General features: G+C 45.4%; 1 protein-coding gene across 4 annotated transcripts; it reads right to left on the bottom strand.

Moving 5' to 3' along the window:
• Positions 1–22: 22 nt before the first annotated feature.
• On the bottom strand, positions 23–21,490 carry csw (corkscrew). 4 transcript variants are annotated; one of them, NM_001272245.1, is made up of 11 exons: positions 20,784–21,490; positions 20,527–20,714; positions 20,328–20,454; positions 7,182–7,344; positions 6,310–6,489; positions 6,124–6,241; positions 5,058–5,995; positions 4,889–4,979; positions 4,585–4,774; positions 4,101–4,519; positions 23–4,020 (listed from the first exon to the last, which is right to left on the bottom strand). In NM_001272245.1, exons 1-11 carry the CDS (start codon positions 20,954–20,956, stop codon positions 3,923–3,925), a joined length of 2,685 nt encoding a protein of 894 aa, NP_001259174.1. In that variant the 5' UTR covers positions 20,957–21,490; the 3' UTR covers positions 23–3,922. The 4 variants fall into 4 exon arrangements, with proteins under 4 accessions (NP_001259174.1, NP_477131.1, NP_477130.1 ...); NM_057782.5 differs by having other exon boundaries at positions 2,060–4,020; positions 21,306–21,490; NM_166928.2 differs by lacking the exons at positions 20,328–20,454; positions 20,527–20,714; positions 20,784–21,490 and adding an exon at positions 7,430–7,475 and having other exon boundaries at positions 2,060–4,020.
• Between the last annotated feature and the right edge of the window lie 155 nt (positions 21,491–21,645).

Genomic DNA, 21,645 nt, shown 5'->3' with positions numbered 1-21,645 from the left:
AGTGAATATAATGTCGTGATCGAGTTTTATTGGAATTGTTCATTTCGTACCTTCTTGCCAAATATGTGGATATTGAAACAAATATGTGGGTAGTAGTCACTCATTCTAAAAACACATGGTAATTTTCCGAAAGGTTATTTGAAATATGGTTTATTCAATTATATATATTTTTCTTTCAAATATGCAGACACATAAAAATGTAGAATATATCTTCAATATTGTTATCGGTATAATGTTTCGAACAGCTATGCATCTTAAGGTTTCAATTTAATTTCATAATAATATTTTGTGGCTGTGTTTAATTTTTATGTTTGTTACGTTTAGTTAGCGCTTGCAGATTGATTTACATATAGATTTGCTTCAACATTACAACGACTTTGGTTTTGTTTACAATTTATTTGGTGTTGCCTTTTGTCTCGATTTCGCGATCGTTTTGTTGCGTTTCATTAATTTGTTTATCTTACGATCTAGAGCTACGAAAACTTTGTTTATTGCGTCAATCGCGTTTCGTCGTGGGCTCGTTTACCATTTTGTTCTCGATTGTTATCTATAGTTTCAATCAAATCGCAGTATTCTACACGGATTTCTAATGTTTTTGGGTCGATTAATATTTTATATGGCAGGAGAACTACCTCTCAGCTGCTTCTTGTATACCGATACATAAACGTTTGCCTCGCCGTCTCGTTTTGGGCTCAATGAAAATGCTTCTGAGCTGAGTACTGAGCTGTATTTCGCATCTAAATATATATTATTCATACTCCATATACTATATGGTAGTTTAACACTTGTATTTTGCAAATTGGCAACATTTGAACAAAGAAAACGTCGTCTCTATTTGGTTTTAATTCTTGCAACATCGAAACCGCACCGAGGTTTCACTAAAAATCGCACAACTTCTCATCGGATTATGAACACGGGTTGAGGTTGGATCGCGTGGTTAGCTTATAGACGTACTGGAGGAGGGGACGTTGGGTTGGATTCGGGTCGAGGGCACGAGGAAATCGGTTGAGGTCCGAGGTTGCTGGGGTTTCGAGGTCCTACCCGAGAATATCGTTATCTAAAGTAAGTCACTCAAGCAATTTTTTCTTGGTGTTTGTTTGTTTGTCTACTATGGATAGTTGGTGTGTGGTTTACATTTCGATATTGCCTAGATACAATTTTAGAATTATTTAAGTTTAAAGCGTTTCCTTGCTCTTGTTTTTTTTGTTTTTTTTTTTTTTTGTTTTGGTGTTTGGGTCTCCATCGATCCCTCCCTCAATATTCACGTCGTTATTTTGATTTTGGTTCGCTCTTATTGATTATAACATCGTTGTTTGTCAGATTTGTGGTCAAATGACTGCGATGAGGCCTATTGGTGTTTTGTTGCTGTTGGCTTTTGTGCTTTGGCATTCATCTCTCCCTCCGCCGGCTGCTCCATTGGACTGCGTTCTTCAATATCCATATCCGATATCCACCTCTTTCTATATGCTATAAAAATTCAACACAAGAAGCGCGCGACTTTGTTCGCCCCGCGCTCCAAGATCAAAACATATCGTATCCCCAGTGGGATTCATATTCGGATTCACCTTCGTTTTTTGGGGGCCACTAGGTCGCCGCCCAGTCGAAGCCAGGCTTCGACATATTCCGTTTGAATAATCGTATTATAGGCTAACTATATAAAGTACTAGATCACGCACTTACACACACGTTTGTCGTCCGATCGGGATCACCCGCTAGTGCTCAGATGGTGGGTGGAAGCAAAGACATTAGAATAATATTATTCTAGTGTCTTTGGTGGAAGGTCAGGGGTCAGTTTAGATTCGTGTGGGTGGTGGGGGTGAACACATGATTACTTATTGTTCTAACTGGGAGAGGGGAGATGTCTCCCTCTTCTCCGTGGTGTGATTCAACTTTCCGTCTTGGTCGTCGAGGCGTTTTATATAAGGCTATGTTCCAAAGTGTTCGGGTTTCTTTCAGTTCGTTGGTGATGTGTGGTAACATAACTGAAGTTGAGAACCAAAAAGGGAAAAGCGTTCAACAAACATGCAGGGAAAATAAAAAATAATGTGCTATCGTGTATCGCATATAAAATGTTTTATTTTTCTGTATAAATACAAATATAATTTGTGTTGTTTTTTAGTTTTGTATTCGTTTTTCAGTTTTGTGGTTTTTTCATTTTTTTGCAAGATCAAGATGAATAACAATTTAAAGCACTTACAAAAGCATAAAGTTAAATAAGATAAAATAAGGGTATGTTTTAAATATATTACTCAAATTTGCACAATAATCTAATTGATTTACATTTCGCTGCTATTATTCCTTCCTGTATATATTTTGTATTTATGATTTAGCAGTTTGTTTTTATTTTAAAATTTTTTAATTTCTTTGCAGCGCCCAAGGTACTGTGCTTAAATATTGCATATATAGTTTGATTACGCTTCAGCGTTGAAATAATAAACTTAGTTAAGAAAACACTCGTGCATAGACAGTGAGGGAGAGAGAGAGAGAGAGACAGAGATAGGGAGACTGGGTAGAGAGACACAGACACACAATTAATGCATAATTTCTAAAGTACAAACTTTCTAAATACAATTCTTTCGAACATTTGAAATGTAACACAATGGACAATCGCTATAAATAATCTTCAATATACAATTAAAAATATACACACAATCACTAAATTAATGGGAAAACTAAGAGGGAAGGGGAAATCAGAAATTGGCTGCTAGAGATATAGATCTGGATCTGAATCTGGATCTGTGGAGCTGTAATATTAGTTTTCTTATTCTAGGGACGACACGCTTAAGCGCTTCTTAGCTTTTTCTTTTACCTCTAATCTGTTCTCTTCTCTTCTGTTCATTTCTGTTCTGTTCGGTTGGCGTCTCCGCTGTTCTGTTCTGTTCTGTACTGATCCCATTCGCATCTGTTCTCATCTGTTACTGTTACTGTTACTGTTTCAGTTTCTGTTCTCGCTGTCACTCGAATCACAATCAACGCTTTTTGTATCATTATCGTTACGTGCTTACTGCCTCAGTTACTCCTCTAATTTCTTCTCTATCGATTTTGTCAACACTTACTACACTAAAAACTTTATTTGCACTCCAACCGGTAACCCGTTTCCGTTTCAAGTTGAATTTGGAGGAGGTGGACTTCACTTTTCTTCACTTTTTCGCCAACTAGATTAGAAATTAACCGATTCAAATTGAACGTGCCAGAACTGGATTTCGCTTTATAAATGGATTTTTCAATGATTCCCAAATAGGAAACTACAACTATTTTCAAGCATGCGAAATATCATAAATGTCGATTCGTAAAATTTAAAGTTAAGCAACTTTTGTGGTTTGTAACCAGCGCAATACATGTAAATATTTGTCACAAGTCAATTTTCTTATCTAAAGCGAATATTTTCAAGAAAGTGAAATACTATCAAGGCCGATTCCACCAAATTCAAGCGGTTTGGAACAGGGAACGGGTGTTATATTTTGTTGCTGCGATTCTGCTTAAAAATGTGTTTTTGTTTTTTGGCGGATCTGCTGCAGTTCCGCCCAGATTGTATCCTCAACTACCGGTTCGGGGATTCTTACAATACTACTACATAAATATGCTGGGTTTTGGGTTTTGGGGTGGTGGTGGGGTTACTGCTTTTCGTGTGCAGGGAACACTTACAACATAAAGCGAGACAATAACATAAAACTAAACATTACATTACACACAATTACAAAAAAGTATATAGATTACAATTATAAAAAAAAAAAAAAAACGTAGAACGTGGTACAACAGTAAAACATAGTCGAGGGATTGGGTTTTGGGTTTGGGGCGGCGGCTGGGTGACATTTAAAATGAAAACCATATGTGGTCTGTGTGCGTGTGGAGGGAGGTGGGTGTCAGGGGGGCGTGTCAAGGGGGCGTGTCAAGGGGGCGTCGCGACTTAGAAATTCATTTGTCATGTTTTGCGCGGCGGTGTCGGTGGCGGCGGCAACGCAGGCGCATGGCTTGGCGGTCGCAAGCCGATCATGTCTTTGGGAATGTTTTTGAATTTTGCTGAAAGATGACGGGACTGGTGAGCAACTTGAGTATTCCAGGACGCGGTCGCAGCGGCGGCGCCGGCTGCTGCATCTTACCTGCTCCCGCCGGAGCCTGCTCCTCGCGCTGCTGTTGCTGCTTCAGCGAGTCGCTGTAAAAGTTCGACTTGCGCATATTGCCGCCCAGCCCCAAGCCGATGCCGCCCAGTAGGGCGTTGATGTTACCGTTGCTGCTGCCGTTGCTGCTGCTGGTGGTGCTGCTCCCGCCGCCGTTGCTGCAGCCGCTATTGCCAATGCCGTTGTTATTATTGTTGCAGTTGACCACCGGCAACGGCGGCTGCTGCTTCGATGCGTGCTTGTTGCCGACGCCCATGCCCACGCCCATGCTTAGGCCCATCCCAGTGCCCAAATCCGCCGATGTCGGCGTCAGTGGCGTCTTACTCGGAACTAAACTTATGCTAGAAATTGCTGGTGGTAATGGAGATCTTTGTGAATCGTTTCCAATTTCGCCCGTGTACCTGGATGGTGGGATAAGGTTGCCATTAGACGGACACTCTTACGGAGTCTCTCGTAATCCACTCACTTTATATTGGTGTACTCGCGGCCAACCTGCAGGCTCTGCTCCTCAGCTCGTTTCCGGGCGATCAGGGTCTGTATATAGTGCTGCACCGCATAGTAGACGAACTTGTATTGCGCCTCGGTTTGCACAAGACCGGAACGCTGCGATCGGACCATCTGAATGGTGCGCTGGATGTCGATTTCAGTATCCAATCCTGTGAGGAAACACATAGGGAAAAGAGCTTTAATAAGGTTCAAGATCTATGTGGCTTGAATTGTCTTCTTTCTCAGTTATCAATTCTTGACCACATTTAACCGTTCAAACTTACCATTGCGCACAATCTGATCGAGAATCATATCGATCACAATAAAGGTGCCAGTGCGACCGATGCCCGCAGAGCAGTGCACGCAGATCGGACCCTGCGAACAATCAATAAATATATAGAAGTATTTGGTTAGAGCCAATGATGTCCCAAATATGATCGAAGTCAAACTTACCGGCTTCTCGCCCGCTTGAGCCAGGTGACTCTGACGCGTGTTGACATCTTGCAGGAAGTTGAGCACACAGCCCGGATCGGCGGGCACTCCGTGATCCGGCCACACCTGGAAATGGTAGTGAAAGATCCGGCGCGCCGGCTGATCCCGCCACGAGACGAGGAACTCGCGCAGCGTATAGTCACTGGTCGAGTTCTCCGAGACGCACTGTATCCGCGCGTGGCCGAACTGCTCCGATCTACCCTCGTCCGGCCAGTAGCGGGCGCACTTTTCTTTGCCGCGCTCGTACTCCTTGGTGGTCATGACGATCACCCGCGTGTTCTCCTGCCAGACCATGTTCCAGAAGTCCGTCACCGTGTTCACTTGCTGGGTGAGCAGACAGCCCTGGGTGGCGATGTAGGTCTTAAACATCTCGCGCTCCCTCTCGCGTTCCCGTTCGGCCATCGATATAGAAACAGCTCCGGACGAGTCGTTCGAGTGTCTCTTCAGCAGGCCGACCAGACATCCGGCTGTGCCGCTCGTGAGATTGGTGGGTGTGCCGGGTCCATTGACGCTGCTCACTCCGCTGGTGCCCGACGATCCTGGTCCGGACCCAGAGCCGGAGGAGGGCGATGAAGAGGCCGAGGATTCGCTCCGCTTGTGCTTGCTCAGGGAGTCTGACTTGCGGCTGCAGGTGGCACAGTTGCTATACGGCAGAATGGCGCTCTTCACGGCGCACTGCACGCACGTCTTGTTTTGCAGCTGGCAGTTGGAGCAGTTCCGCTGTGTCTGGGCAGCCGTGCAGGCGGGGCACGAGGGCACCGAGCTGTTCAGGCTCTCCGACGAGCTGCTCATGTTGTACAGGTCGCCGTCGGTGGGCAGCCGTATGTAGTTGGCATTGATGTACTCGGCTCCGGCCACGCTATGCTCCACGTCCAGCAGCTTGACGCGCGTGTGGTCGTCTGGAAAGCGGACAGGGAAATAGGTTAGAAATTTGTTAGTTAATGTTAGTTAGTTAGTTAGAAATAACTGTTTTAAACCGTCAGGATTTTGGGAGTCCTAACGGATCTTAGTGGATTTCTATACTCACATGGCAATATGTTGCGGTAGCGATTCTTGAGGCGGTTCTCCTGTTTGTAGCCCTCGTTGCGCGAGAATGTGTCCCGACTGTCCTGTTGCAGCGATTCGAATTCCTCCCAGAAACCTCCCTGGAATCGAAAGCCACCTCGGGATTAGTGCGCTCCAGAATCACTGCTATCAGAGAGAGGGAACTCACCTTGACCAGCTGTTCCACCCGGGCATTGATGCCGGCCGCCGTGATTCGTGTGGCGTTGAATGGCTGTCGCAGATGCACCACGGTTCCGCACGTCTCCACCATGGGATTACGCTTGTAGTGATCGATCAGTTCCGACAAGGTGCCAAAGGATTCCCCGCCGCCGACGTCGTACTTCTTGTCCTGCAATCAGGAAATCACTCTATTGTTATCGTGGCATTCTAATGGGGGGACACGTGGTGGAGAGTCTCTATCTCCGAGTTCGATGGAGCGTCGAGAGATTAGCTAATAAAATCGAAAACGTGACTTCAATGTCAAATGGGAAAAAGGCCAGCTAGACATGTAAATGGCATAATTGCAGCCGCAAACCGCAGAAACCGCGCTCACGGCTAAAGTTATAGTAATAGTGGAAAAATTGTTTTAGGGGAATTACGCTGAAACTGGAACTGCTGCACTGCTTGACCTGGTTGAAGCTCCTGGCGCAAGCAGTTTGCCCGCGCCAAGGCAAAGCAGGCATGTTTCGGAGTTTATACAGTAGGCCTTCGATAATGTTAACGGATAATTACGGATAGCCAAATGCGTTCAAGATGAAAGAGTTTAAATATATTATTGTCAATTGATTTTATAATATTCTTGCCACTCCGCTCGAGCAAGCATCGTTGTTAGTTAGGCTCAACTGTAGAGTTTATGTGCACATACATATGTACATACGACTCGACTGTAGAGCCAAGGTCGCGCTATGAGGAACTTTATGGCCAGTGCGACTTTGTTGCTGCACTGCCATCGATTTGCATTTGCATTTTGCACCCTGCGAGGGGCGCGGGGCAAGGGGCGGCTACAAAATCTGGTTAGTTGGGGTTACGTATTCAACATACCTGCCATCGAATCATGACATGCGTTACTTTGTCGTCCGTGCGCACGGAAAGGACGAAGTCGCCAGGCTTGCTCTGAGATTCACGGACGAGAAACGAACCATTCTTGCCCCGCTCCAGGATCAATTTTTCCGCTTCCTTTCCGGAAAGATTGCCATGAAACCATCTGCGGAGAGAAAGAGGTGGATGGTTATTAGGATATATGACTAAATTAGTTCGACTGTTATTCGTAGATATGTATTCATATGTACCGATCGATGGCGCATCCACTGAACGAACTGAGCGATTGACTGACTGACTGACTGAGTGCTCGACTGGCGACTACGTGAGCGCTCAAAATGCAATTACAAACTATACGAGAAGCGCACAAAAGCGCAAAATACTAGAGCCAGCAACAACAGCAGCAACCGCAATACCAACAGCAAAAGCAGCAACAAACAGCGCAATACGAATCGAATATGGGTACGGTCTTTACTCAGTGGGTGGAACTCTATGAACGGCCGCAGTCTTTTCATTTGAATAGGATTAGTAAGTAAACCCAACATCTGGCAAAAACCAAAGGCAATCATTCCCAGGTCTTGACGACTAGAACTAAACGTGTAAACATAGCTTAGAGCTTTTTAGGGCCCACTGCGAGGAGGGTTTACTGTACGTATATGTACAATATGTGCTAAAGCACACACCAGCAAAAGTTCGAAGAAAACAGTCAAATGCAAGGCGACAAATGCAATAACAACGGCAATAGTGGCGAAAACACGCATACGCCGTGTGGAAAAGCGCAAGTTGAGTCGAAGCCAGCTACTGGGGGCCGGGACTTATAAGTCTACCCGTCTGGCCTGCTCAGCTTAGTTGGCTTGACAGACTTGAGATTGTCATCGCCATGGCAATTGCAGTTGGAAGCGCATTTTTGCCCATGTGACACAGAAAAAGGCGGCTAAAGTCGGCTTAGACTCAAATAGAGCTCGACTAAGCGGAGCACTAGTTGAGTTTGGTGTTTCTGTTTCTGTTTCTGTTTCTGTCGAACGAAACTAAATCATCTCTTTCTATCACTTCGATGTCCACACCGATGTCCGCCGTTGGCCTACACACAATGGGTTCATTGGATCTGCTTTGCCTCCCTCCTACTGATTTGCATAAATAACACTAGCCCAAAACAACTTGCTCTGAATGTCATTATAGACCGCGTGCTGCTGTTGTGCTGTCCATCTCTTAGCCCGCTTTCGAGTTCGTCGCCATTGAGCGAACCAAACGCAAAAATACGGAATTCGAGCAAAAATCTAGAAACAATTGACAACATTGAGTTGTCCTTAAGCCGGTTTCAATTTAGTGCCTGGGGTCATAGATATCATAAAATATGTCATCGATGTGGCGAGAATTTTGGGGGGATTTTCGGTGTATCGGGGTGTGGGAACTAAAACTAATACTCAAAACTCATGTATAATGTATGCGGCAAGTGCTAGGAGCCGCTACACAGAAAACAATGCATATGTAATTTTCAAATGATAATTGGTAAATTCTCCGCTGGAAGAAATCACGTCTTTTAGTTCGACGAAGCGAAGTAAACACTATTTAGCCATGTTGACGGCACATATCGTAGAGTTTTCGTACCGGCGATATTGAATAAAAATGCTTTCTGTGCATATTGATTTGCTTTTTAGTCAGCCAAATCAATTCATCTTCCGTGTGCTGGCCTGGCTATTAATAGAAGTCCATGTGGAAACAATTAACATTACATTAGAGCCACAAACTGTCGGGCATTTCATGCTGTCCCGCCCGTCTCGCTCACCATCTCTCACTCTCCACATTGGCCCTCTCGCTCACTCGCTCGTTCGCTCTGCTTTGCTAGCTTGTTACAGATTCAAGGTGGCCAAATGCGAAGCCGATCGGTTGCGAGTGATAAGAATGAGTTTGATGGGTTTATTTTTAGCAAAACGGAAGTTATAAATCTATTACAAGCAGGTCTATATGCACTGCTTGCTTTCACGTAGACGGAAACTGTGCACTGCTTGCACCAAATCGATAGCATCCCAACCTCAGTTTTTACTCTATCTTCATTTAGGCAAAAGTTAGAATTTCTGGAAAAATGATTCCGATTTCCGATATTCGTAAATACGAACTGCGCATTCTTTCGGATGATTCAACACACACACACACACACGATTTGCGTATGGAAAGGTTCCCGAGTTATTTGCATAAGACAATTCACAGTTTTCGGACCACATCTATTAGCACATTTGCGTATTGTTGGCCGATCGCTTGTTTGCGATCGCCGTAGTTAAAATGATTCGGATTCGTGGACGCATCGCCCTCTGCCGTCTGACCCCGTGCAATCGAGTTGAACTTAGCAATTATCGCAGCCCACATCGATCATATCGCTGATATCCTTTGTGTCATTCTGCCGAACTGCGGTGCTGCCAAACTGTGTCTCCGTCTCCACCCATATTTCGGTGTTTATCTTTAAATTTAGCACTGTGACGATAATACAAAGCAACACAAATTACTTCTGTTGCGCTCTCACTCAGCGATTTAAATCGGGCAGACTGGGGGTTAAAAATACAAGCAGATGGAATTACCATCACCCGAGTACGTCAGTGAAAATTTTGCACCTTTTTGCATCATTTACAGTTACACTTACAGCAGCGAATGCGAATGTGGCGTATTTGTATTTACCATACGGAGGAAGCTGCGCGCCATTCATGAAAGCGCCGCTAAGGTCAACAAACAGATTTACATGCACACACGAATATGTGCAGCGTATTCGTACACAATATCCGAATACATATACAAATCCCCCCCTCAGTGTTTTAGTCGTTTCGTTTGTCACAGGTTTATTTTGCTTTTCGTGTGGCAACGCACCTGGAAAGGCGGCAGCGAAACGACTGGTATTGGGGTTACGAGGTGGAGCGCGGAAGCAGGGGAACGAGGCCTTCAATTAATTAACTCAAAAGTCGGCAAGATACTTATTGAATTATCGAATGAGCTGCTTGCCCCTACCCTAACCGCCCACTCGCAAGCAGTGTGTGAAGTAGTAGTACAGTCTATTCAAAACATAATATTTTTTGAACAGTTCAAACTGTTAAAATAAGCATATAAACGATATGTCAAGTTGGAGAACTGGACGGGGAAAAGTACTAGTTGGGGAGAGTCTGGGATAGAATTGTAAAATTTCCATGGAGTTACAACCCCAGAACAAAGCCCTCCCCCCCATAATTGGGCCTTTCCACTGAGAGCATCTTGTAGTCGGCCGACGTTATGAATTTGCACAAATTAAACGCTTTTATTTGATCAGTAGCCACAGCTCACGGTTGTGCAACGGACAAATAAACGGAAATATGCAAAACAGAAGGCAGCGCTCGAAATCCATTACGGGAAATGTAATTTCATAAATCGTTAATCAGCCTTATGGCGAGAAGAAAAACCATCGGAAGGTTAATAGTTCTACAAGGCGGAGGGCAGAGGACGGCGGTGCCCCATTGTTGACCTAGTGAGTGTGACAAGTGAAATCCGGAAATCACGCAGCTTAAGCTGTCAAAGCTATTGGCACATCATCTTCAGATCATTTGGCATGATGTGCGTTTTAGGATAACGACGAAAAGATCGCCCTAAAGCAGGATACCTATAAAAGCTGAGCATAAATTAGAAAAACAAAGATCAAGTTAACGAGCCAATCAACACGTTCAGCGATTATGAATCCGTTGCGATAAAAATCAAAATAAATAAATAAGCAACAACCGAAACCGACTGCACTACCAATCCGAGCTCAACTAAAAGTCAAAGATAATTTATGGGACATAATAATAGTCCAGCAGATACATATGCGATTGTTTTCTGGGTGTACTGTGCGAATCGAGATCGCCAAGATGGGGCCAGCCCACACAAACAATCGGACGGCACATGGCACAGCCGGGCAGATAAACACCAAGATCAGACACGGAGTGGGATGGAATCTTTGGGGAATGTGGACGACGGACAGCGCAACAGCGGGACATGGGTAAACATTCCGGGCGCGAGTGAAGAGATAATTCCGATCTGGCAGTGGGCCAAGATACGATGTCTGCAGTGGGCAATTCGCCGAACTCTCCCGGTTCTACAAGTGCGTAATTTAGCCAGTGCCTAACCAATAACTCAATCTTCAGCTCTAAATGAAAGAACCAATATCGAAACACAACTTGACAACGGGCCAATTGTGTGGGGGGGGTTGATATGTTGATATGTGACCATATTTGAGTGGCGATCTGAGCTGGGCCCCCTGCCATTTGCCATTCCACTCCCTTCACTTCACTTCGGCATTTGACAGTCGGAAATTCATTCATATTAGAACGTCAATTTACGATTGCTTGTTTTCGAGTCGAATGCTTTGCGTAAATATTTACTCATTTTGCGTGGCAATTCTGAACACATGACAGTATGTGCTGCGCTGATTTTTTTTTTTTTTTGCTTTGTTGCGGCGTCAACTGCCTGTGATTGCCTGCCTTATTAGGGTTAATGTTGATGGGCAGCAGATTGTCTCCAGATTTCCCGCGAATCATCTGCTACTCCGCGACATGTGACTGACAGGCGGGGCGACATACTACGATGCGATGGTAGCTCAAAATACCATTTCACCTGCTACGGGGTATCGTTTAGTTGGCAGCCTGACAACTTCATTACTCGCACTCCAATAACAATTAGTGCCTAATTTCGCACGCGCCCCAAATTAGCAGAACGCTGCTCTTTTTCTAACACTCTGGACTGGACTGCTGTCGTTTTTTTTGGGCGACCTGAACTTACGTGTAACCATGGAGCTGGACGCGCATGGTGGCCAAGAGGGACAGTGTGCTGTTGGAGCAGCTGGCGCCGCCGAAGGCGGCTGGGAACTGGGGCGGTGTGGCTGTCCAGGAGGTGGGCGTGGCCGGGTAGGAAGCCTGCGGGCTGGGTGTAAGACGGTGCAGAGATTCCGTCGATGTGGAGGCGGAGGCAGCGGCGGAGGGTTGGGCGGAGAGAGGACGACGTCTGCGCTGCAGTCGGTTGTCTCGATTACGTTGCGCGTCAGCGCCCTTGGCCACGCCCTTTATGATCTGGGCCAGCTCGTCGTGGGTCATACAGTTCTTGCAGGCCGGCTCCTGGGCCTCGGGTGTCTCCGTTGGTGGGGTGACCTTTGCTTTCCGACCCTTGCTGGCCTTGAACTTGCCGCTCCTTTCGCGCTCCTCCGAGCGTCTTCCCTTGCTTCCGTAGTGCGCCTGTATGGCTCTTTCGTACTCAAAGTTTCGCTGATTGTTGTAGGCATTGTTGTTGTTTAGCGTATTGTTATTGTTATTGTTGATATTGTTGTTGTTGTAGACTTGTTTCTCTTGCAGCTTGTGATTGACCACATTGCCCAGCGAGCTGGACAACTTTTCCAGACATTTGTTGAACAGCATTTTCTTCACACTCGTTTTCTCGCACACACCAAAACAAAAAGAAGCTTAGATAGTAGTATTCCACTGCGGAAAAATGCGTCTCGGCTGGGGTGTTTTTTTATTATTTTTTTTTTATTTTGTTATTGTTTTTGTTTTATGTAACAACTTGCCCACACACACGAACACACACTGAAAGCACAAAAACTAGAATTCTTGGTTTTTGTTTTTTGCCGCTGTTTGTTGTGCTTCTCTGTTTGCTTTTTATTGATCTTAGTCAGCTCGATTAGGGGAAATGTCTACAGTTTGTCAAATAGAGTGCTGTTTACCCCGCATTCGTTTATTATTGCACAATCTTCTTGAGAGCCAGCAACAGCTTCTTTTCGTACGACTTGACATTGATGGCCTTGGCCACGGTGGTGCTGCTGCTGTTGATGGTGCTGGTGGGTTTGACCTCTGCTGGGGATGCGGCCTGCTCGTCGAGTCGCGATTGTGCCGCCATCAAATGCTCCAGGACAAATGTGGCTGAAGGCATAATTTTCGCGCTTTGCCTTCGAATAACAAAAACACTCGATGGAACTTGTACTGGCGCCCAGTAGAAATGAAACGAACTGCTTGCCGCTCGACGACGAACGGCGACTGCTTGCGAGCTGAGCTGCTAACCCGTTGGATCACAACTCGAGAATGAAGCGCCTGCTGCCGAGTCTGAAGCTTTTTGCCTCGGATTCGAAATCGCAATCGGAATCGAAATCGGATTCTTGACGTTGTCTCAGCGCGGCTCCTCTCTTTGCGATTCGATTCTTCCGCTCTCTCTTAGTGGCTATATCTCTCGGACGGGAGCTGTGGCCTGGTGGTGTTCTAAGCGCTGGGGTATGAATGAATCTGAATCTTGACTGGCTGCGGACGGCGCTTTTTGTTTTTAAATCCAGCCGGCGCTCTGGTTAGCCCTTCCTGTCGATCTCGTGGGTGGGTGTTTTTATTTATGGGCTTTATTTACTGTCAGCGAGCCAGAAGTCACAAACAAATACAAAAAAAAACACAGTAAATAAAACGGAGCGAAAGACGTAACTTTGAAATTGATTGGCAGTGGGTGTGTGCACAGCTTTCCCCTGGGCTCCTGTTTCAGTATCATCAAACTGCTTGGGCCCCTCAGCGGGCGCCACTTAATTGTAGCCATCCTGTGGACGCCACTTACGGTTTATTCAGAAAGCGAAAGCACTTTGAATTGCAATCAACATTGTAAAAAATTACACTTTTACTTTTCATTTACTTTCAATTAAGTGCTAGAGCCAGGCTAATACCTATAAATATGTATAGCGGGCTCCACTCTATGTTTATTTCGTAATGACTGTACTCCTGGATGAGTCATGGAGTTCATCGCAATCAGAATCCGAATCATACACATTTCGAAAAGCAGGCACATAAGATTAATTCCAATCCGAAAATGGTCATTTCGTGATATGAGTGTGTTGTTGGCTTGTAAGAAAGCAAATACAAAAAGCGCTTTTAGCGCCGTCCGTTGCCTGCCACCGGAAATGAAACTGAAGCCGCACAGCAACTACTGTGGCGGCCATCTAGGCAAGGAACTGGGTTTGCTGGGGGGCAGGTGGGTTGGTGGGCAGGTGGGCAGGTTGGTAGTTGGGTAAGTGGGAGCTAGAAGCGAGCAGTGCCAAAGCTCTCTTACAGCGCAGGCGCAGACGTCAGAGGTGCGAACGTGCGCAGAATATCTTTTTTTTTTTTTTGGCCAGCAAAACAAAATCGTTCGACGTGCGACAGCCTGCGAACTGCGATCTAGCAACACTTTACTTCCAGCCTCGTATTCATGCCTCCCAACGATGACGAACTATTTTTTTTTTTTCCAACATTTCGTCATTGTTTTTTCGCTGGAAACCAACTAGAACTTGTTACCCAAACCACATTCAAAATCCACTCAATGGAAATTGTCTCCGAAGTGTTCGATCAAAATTGAAAATGCTCAGCTCAAACCAGTCGGGGAAACCCCATGTAGCTATGCATGCATGCATCAATGCAAACAGGATGTTCCAGGCCAGGTGGACCAGATCCGTGGAAACCACATGGGGCTTCTGGGCGCAGTTAGGTGTCGGTTAAGAATATTAGTCATTGCAATGGCAAATGCAAGACGAGAAGTGCATTAAAAGTGAGTAGAGATGATTTGAGCTACCTGATTGCTATCGATACAGAATTAAGAGCGAGGCCAACATTGGCCATTCGCAAGTTTAAGTTCTTAGAAATGATCGGGTAACGCAATTTAGAAGTGGCATTGACCAATAGCCTACCCAACGTGTTTACATTACGTATGGAATTACTAAAAGTTCCGGCGAAGTAGTGAGTGCCGTGAGTGCCGCCCTACCCAGAAATAAACTTGATCGGTACCAGTTGCCAGAGCGACAGCCCAGTCCCAGTATCCCCAGTGCTCCATTCCTGAGCTCCGCGACCTTGGCTATCCCGATTTCGTTGCTGGAGACCCAGACCGCATTTGGGCACAGCCAAAACCATTCGTAGGTGCGATGGGGAGTGGGCCAGAAATAAACATAATTTATTGTTCAGTCGGAGGCGGGGGATGGTTAGTATGCTAGGCACACAGCTACATATGTGCCGACCACTGATTGTTCGCCACTCCGAATTGGGATTGAGATTGAGATTTGGTCTCGGGACCCAGGGATGGCAGCCAGCGGAGCCGAAGCCAAAGCCCAATCCGTAAGTGAAGCGTGCCGGACCGAATGCGCGGCGACAGCTCCTCGAAATGGGTTATTCAGTCGCCAAAAGCCAATAGCCGATAGCCAATAGCCAATTGGCAATCGCAAATCGATTGTGGGTCGCTGCGGGGACCACTGTACAGACGTGTTCGCACTAAATCAGCCAAAAACCAACAGAACTGTTTTGCGGCAAATGCCAGAGAGTATAGTTTATGGGCCATTATACCGGGCATTTGTGAGCTTGGTTATATGGTAAATTTTAAAATGAGTACTTTGCGACCCCACCCAGAAAGGGGTAAATCAAAAATAGACGGGAAGAGGCAATTAGGAGAACTACTTATATTATTTGTAAATAATTTACAAATCATAAATTCACCGCCGGTGGGCGTGGGCTGCATTTTTTTTTTTTTTTTTTTAGCTAAAACTCAGCTTGTTAACAAGAAATCATACTGTTTGCTGACAATGCAGGATTCGTGGCACCAACTCAAGCACCGAAATAATGTGTAAAAAGTTTTATAGGATTATTGCATCCTGCACAAACATGTTGCGTTTCCCAATCTCCAAGCCTAGAGAGACGAGCCCAGTTTTAGTTGTAGCCAGGTGGGCTTCCCCATAGCGGCCGAGATTTATGATACTGCTCGATTTTTGCCATGCTCCACCAGCCAAAAATATATACCGAGATTTACGATCAGTGTCGTAATTCATACTATTAGATGGAATGCTACGTGAGTGCTTCCATGTAACACTTTTTTGTAAGCAAATCAAACCTCCAGCTCCGCAAATAGCAGGGGACTCACGGCTGCTTAGTGGCGGCGTAAAAGTATTCCTTTTGGATTGGGTTGGAATATTTCGTTGGTTCGTTGGCCTGGCCCCCCACAACTTTGATTTTCGGTCCGTCGAATCAATCCCTCATCCCCATTTATTGACTCGAATCTTTCCTCGTTTTCTTTGTGGCTCATTGTTTTGGCGATGTTTTGGCGAGGGATTTACCTGAATATTTAATTGCGAGACGGACGCATTTGCGGTTCGTGCCGGTAGCTTTAAATTGTCGTGTGCTGGGCAGTTTAGGATACCAAATATAATGAGCGATCATCTCGATTGGCGTACATATACATACATACCATACATACGTGCGTTTTAAATTTAATTCACTTCGTGGGATTTACAAAGGGAAAGCACATCAAAAACTAGCCGTTGCTAGTGATAATGATAAAATGTAGTTGCGATTTGCATAACATCATTGGGTCAGGTGTGATGCGCTGGCCATGCAAATGACCAGTGCTCACAATCCAGTCTATGCAATCTATTTCGATTTATTTTCCAAAATCGATAATGAAGTTTACCCATAAATTGCATTGCACTGACTGCAGTGTTTGATTGATAATAGTGATCATCGAATCGGAAGCACAGTTCAGCCGTCTGTTTCGATGCAGTTGATCGATTAATATTTGATTTTGATGTCGACAATTAGAGTACAATCAGCAACGAGAATTAGACAGATATTATACAAGCTAGGTCTAGGTCTAGTTGACTTGGAACTTCTGATGTGGTACAGTTGTGCGCTAGATCCATTAATTTACCTAATCATGATCAGAGTATCTAGCGATGATGCTGCGTGACCGGGGACTATGGACTATCCGTTCCACATGCAGGCCATGGCGATGCAGTGGGTGCAATTCCACGCGGTCGACGCATCTACAGCTTGTGGAGTATGTGACGGATGGCACGATCGAGGGCACCGAGCATTGGTGTTAGAGTGGCGGCAAGTGGGGGCGAACAGGCGGCCAAGTACCTGCAGCCAAATACGTGCATATGGATGAGTACATGTGCGTGTTTTGCACAATCCAATTTAAAGCGTACATATGTGCACACAGAGAGAGAGAGATGGAGAGTACACCGTTAATAGCCACTCTTCCATTTTAAAGGCTCTTCAATCGCCTAGTTCTAATCTCTGATTTTCTAACGTTTGAGTAAAAACTTCATAGGGTTTTCTCCTATATAACTTAGAGCAAATGAAACAGTTTATGTTACGGTACTTTTCTTTAAGTGTACTCTTTATAGACATTTATTGCCGCTGGTGTTATTGCTGATGCCTTAGATACAGATACAGATACAGCGACAGATCCGGATACATTGGAGGTTGAGGGTAGAGATACACATACAGATACAGCTACAGCTACAGCTACGTGCACGGCATAATTTATAAACCATTTGTAGGCTTGTCTTAATGGCGAAAATTGAAAGCATTTAGCATTTGAGGCACTCGAGAGCAACGGATGGGCAAGGGCGAACCCGAAGGGGTTGGATCTGGGGCTCAAGTGGGATCTGGGTAGTGGGATAGGTGGGGTAGGTGGGACGCCATTACCCACTAGTACCCAGTATCCATTAAGTATTGCCCAGCACAAACAATTCGATGGCTTAATTGACGATTGTCAGATTTGTTTTACTCCTTGACAGATCGACTGAGGTATGGAAGAAAGTGCGCGAAACTAAAGCAATTTACAATTATCTTGCAATTAATTGCAACGATTAAGTGGGCAGGTAGACAAACAGTGTACAAAAACAACCTAACCGCATAACATCGAGTGATTTGCAATTCGGTTGCACTCCAATCGCAGTTCTGACTCGATCAAAGGTCAAGATCAACGTCGAGAAATGTAATTGGGATTGGAAATGGGAATGGAAATGGAAATGCAATCGGATGGTGAAATGTCGCGGGAATATTGCTGGAAGCGGTCGAATTGGTTGGTAAATGTTGGAGAATGTCTGGGCCATTCAGAAGGCAAATGCATTTCCAATGGCATCTTTCACATCTCTCCCTTCGCCAGGGTCTTTCTTCATGTGGCGCACATCGCCAGCTCAATAGAAATTCCCGATTTTGTAAAGTAGCCAAGCATAGATGGAACTAATATTCCCCATTCTATGCATATTAGCTTGGCTTATTGGGCTCGCAACAGAAGGCAGACGAATTGATTTATAAAAAGCTGACCGCGTAACTTTCCACACCCCATAATAAACCCACTTTTTGGACGATTGACGTTCTCGAGCTTAATGTATGTAAATATCCTCATGATCAACCCCTAAATATACATATATGTAATTATGATTGCCTTCGATCGCATCCCTCGTTTGACGTCATCGCCAATCAAACGATTTGTGCTTTGCGAATCGCAAATCGATTATAAGCCATACAACACCTTCTTAGGGTAAAAATAACCACCGCTCGGATCGAGGGGCTTTAAAAATAAACCACAATCGAAAATACACAAATTAAAATCGTCACGAGCTCCAGCCAAGGATGAGTGAGTGGATGGAGTGTATGGAGTGGTGGAGGGGCTGGGAAACCAGGTCTGGGGGCAAAGAAGGCTTAGGGCAAACGTATCTGACGAACAAAGGCGATCTTGAAATCTTTAAAGTTCAATGCGTAGCATAATTTTAGGTTCTTCCTTGCTTTTTATACATATAGTTTTAAAAACAAATTTGATTGCTCGAATTTCCTGAGATACAATTGCGAACTTCTACTGTTTCGATTCAAGATGGGTTCTATTGCTCTCCCGTGGCGCCTTCAAATTTTAGAGGGGGCGTGGCCAGTCAAGGTGACTGACCTGTTGGGATGCGGAAAATGCAGCGCACGAGGCAAAACAACGAAACAAAAAGCAGAAGCAAGCTCGGCATTGAGAAAGGAGACAAGGCGACAAACAAGAAAGAATGTAAGAAAGAAAAAGGGAGCCGTAAAATATTTGACGGCTTGGGTAGACGGTCGGGCTTAAAAATATTAATAAGCAAGAAATACAATAAATATCGACAGTATTTCGCGCGTGTGGGTTGAAAACGAACGCCAGTAAAACAACGGCGACAAAGACAATGCACTGCTTGTATGGTGGTCACTGCTTGCGTGTGCGTGTGCGTGTGCCTGCGCCTGTGGATGTGCGTGTGGGTGCTGCGTGAGCAACAGGTGTGTGTGGGTGCCCGATTTAAGTGGAATTAGAAATTATTCACCCACAAATCTCATCTCTGCTCGAAACCGAGTTGCGTATCCAAGAAGAAAGACCAGCTGCGAAGAGCAAAGCTTCAAGAACCGCCGCCAGATTATCAGCGACACATCGATCTAACGCAGTTTCGACTGGTTATTAACAACATCATGTTTATTACTGGACGGTTGAGCTAGGTGCTTGATTCTCATTTAGTACATGGTTCATTCTCAGTACAATTCTAATTATATCAATCTTACGTTTATTCTCTTCCTTAAATAATCATTTATTACCGATCATATTTAGTTCGGAGTACTAGTTTGGAAGTAAGACTTTAGTTGTTCGAGAAGAGATAGCTGAGCTAGATCGTAATTGATATCTCACCAATGTGATATATGCATATGATAAATTTTTGGGTTAAAGAACTGCACTTTTAGCACAAAAATTAATAAACAGCTAAACAGCTGTTGGCCGTAGAAATAGCAACAAAAGTCTTGGGATAGCAGCGCAAATGGAGAGTAAGGGATGCGGAGTATGGCCCTGGACCACTTTCGATTTCAGTTCCCAGTTTCAGTACCGGACCCAGTACCCGATAGCGTTTGAGAAAGCCTGATAAGCAAAGTGCTCGAAACTGATGTTTGGACTCTTGAGTGCTCAAACAACATCGTTTGTAAACATGGTGCATGAATAATAATCCGACCCGAAAGCAAACAAATACGATTCGTCCTTGGGCAATGCGGAATGGAGCTAATGTAGGTCATTGAATTCGATGAGAACAGGTTGGCCGTTTGGCTGGTGACCCAATTTTAGGTGAATCTCTTGCATCCGTTGACGTCAGTCCATTTTGGAATGTGTGAAAAAAAAAAATAGTCCGCCCATTTGGAGGGCATTCCAATTGTATGGCCTGAGAAGGTTGCAACCAGCCGTAAGACTAGAGGATCTTCTCCTTCTGTTATAATCGACTTGGATATAAGACCGAATCCCGCGACACATCAAGGTACATAAGAACCACAACATCTATCAAGCGCTCAAGAAGGCCAGTTCCCATATCCCATATTCCGACTGGCCACCAGGATCGGGACTCACCTTTCCGTGGTGGGCTCGGCGCAGATCAGCGGCTGCTTGAGTTCGATGGCCTGGCCGTTCTTCTCCTTTAGCTCGCCATTCTCCATGTAGTATTGTACCAGTTCCGGCAGTGTGGCGAACTTTTCACCTGCAAAGGGAGGACGATTCACTGTGGTGAATTGGGTGACCGAGTGGGGGGCAGGGAACGGCAGCCACTTACCACCGTAGAGATCAAAGAAGTCGCCATTGTTTTGGATTTTGATGTGGGTCACCTCGTTGCCGCGGCGCACGGAGAGCGTGAAGGCGCCCGGATTCGAGGAGGAGAGGCGGGCGAGGAAGGAGCCGTCGAATCCCTGCTCCTGCAGCAGTTTCTCAGCTTCGATGCCAGATATCGTTGGGTGGAACCATCTGCGGAGTGGACGGAATACGGTTTATGTCAGAGTTTATACCACTGTCGCTGCTCGCCGAGCTGGTTACCCGGTGGGCAAACATATGGGTGTTGTCAGCTGCCACTGGCCATTGTGCGAATGTCGTTTGTGGTCAGCCTCCGGTGCCTCCTGCCCTGCATACCAAGTGGTCATCAGTGGCAGGTGCAGTGGCGCACAGTGGAGCACAGTGGCGAACAGTGGGGCACAGTGGGGTGTGTGCATCGTTTTCGGTCAATTGTCACTGGTTACCGCACTGCTTCCGCGGTGGGCAACAGGCTGAGGCTGAGGATGAAGCAGTGCAGAGGCAACGGATCCGCTGCATCCACCCTGGCGCCCCCCCGCGACCAACACTTTGGTGCACTTTTTATCTCAGCAGTTTTGTTTTTTGTTTCTGTTTCTTTTTCGCTCTGCCTTGCTTTTGTATCTACTTATACATATGTAAATAGCCCAGTTGGGAGCGGAGCGTGCGTGCGTGTGTGATTGCGAGTGTGTGTCCGTGTGTGTGTGTGAGTGTGTGCGAGACTGCGTGCGTGTGTGTGCGGAACATTGTCGTATTTCTTATTGGATTTACCTTCGCGATGACATTTTCTTATTGAATGCACACTTAAAAAATAAATAATGTTGACACTTAACGGAAAAAAATGAAACTTATGAGTAGATGCTTTGTTTAAACTTATTTTTACAGTTGGTTGGTTGGATACAAAAAAAAAACTATTTTTTTACTGGGCTGTGCGGTGTGGCCAGTCGATTTAAGAAAAAAACTACAAAGTGCCAGACGAAATGGGTGCAGATCTTGGGCGAGCACTCAGCACGGACTTCCACCACGGACATGCGGCCAATGGAAGATTGATTTTTCACTTTGCCCGCTATTTTCGAAACGTTGTGCCACACTGTCCAGAATTCCGTTAAAA

Source organism: Drosophila melanogaster, chromosome X, assembly GCF_000001215.4.
Source record: "Drosophila melanogaster chromosome X".
NCBI lineage: Eukaryota > Metazoa > Arthropoda > Insecta > Diptera > Drosophilidae > Drosophila > Drosophila melanogaster.
The sequence above is the reverse complement of the archived record's forward strand: the minus strand, read 5'-3'. Positions and strand labels throughout refer to the sequence as shown.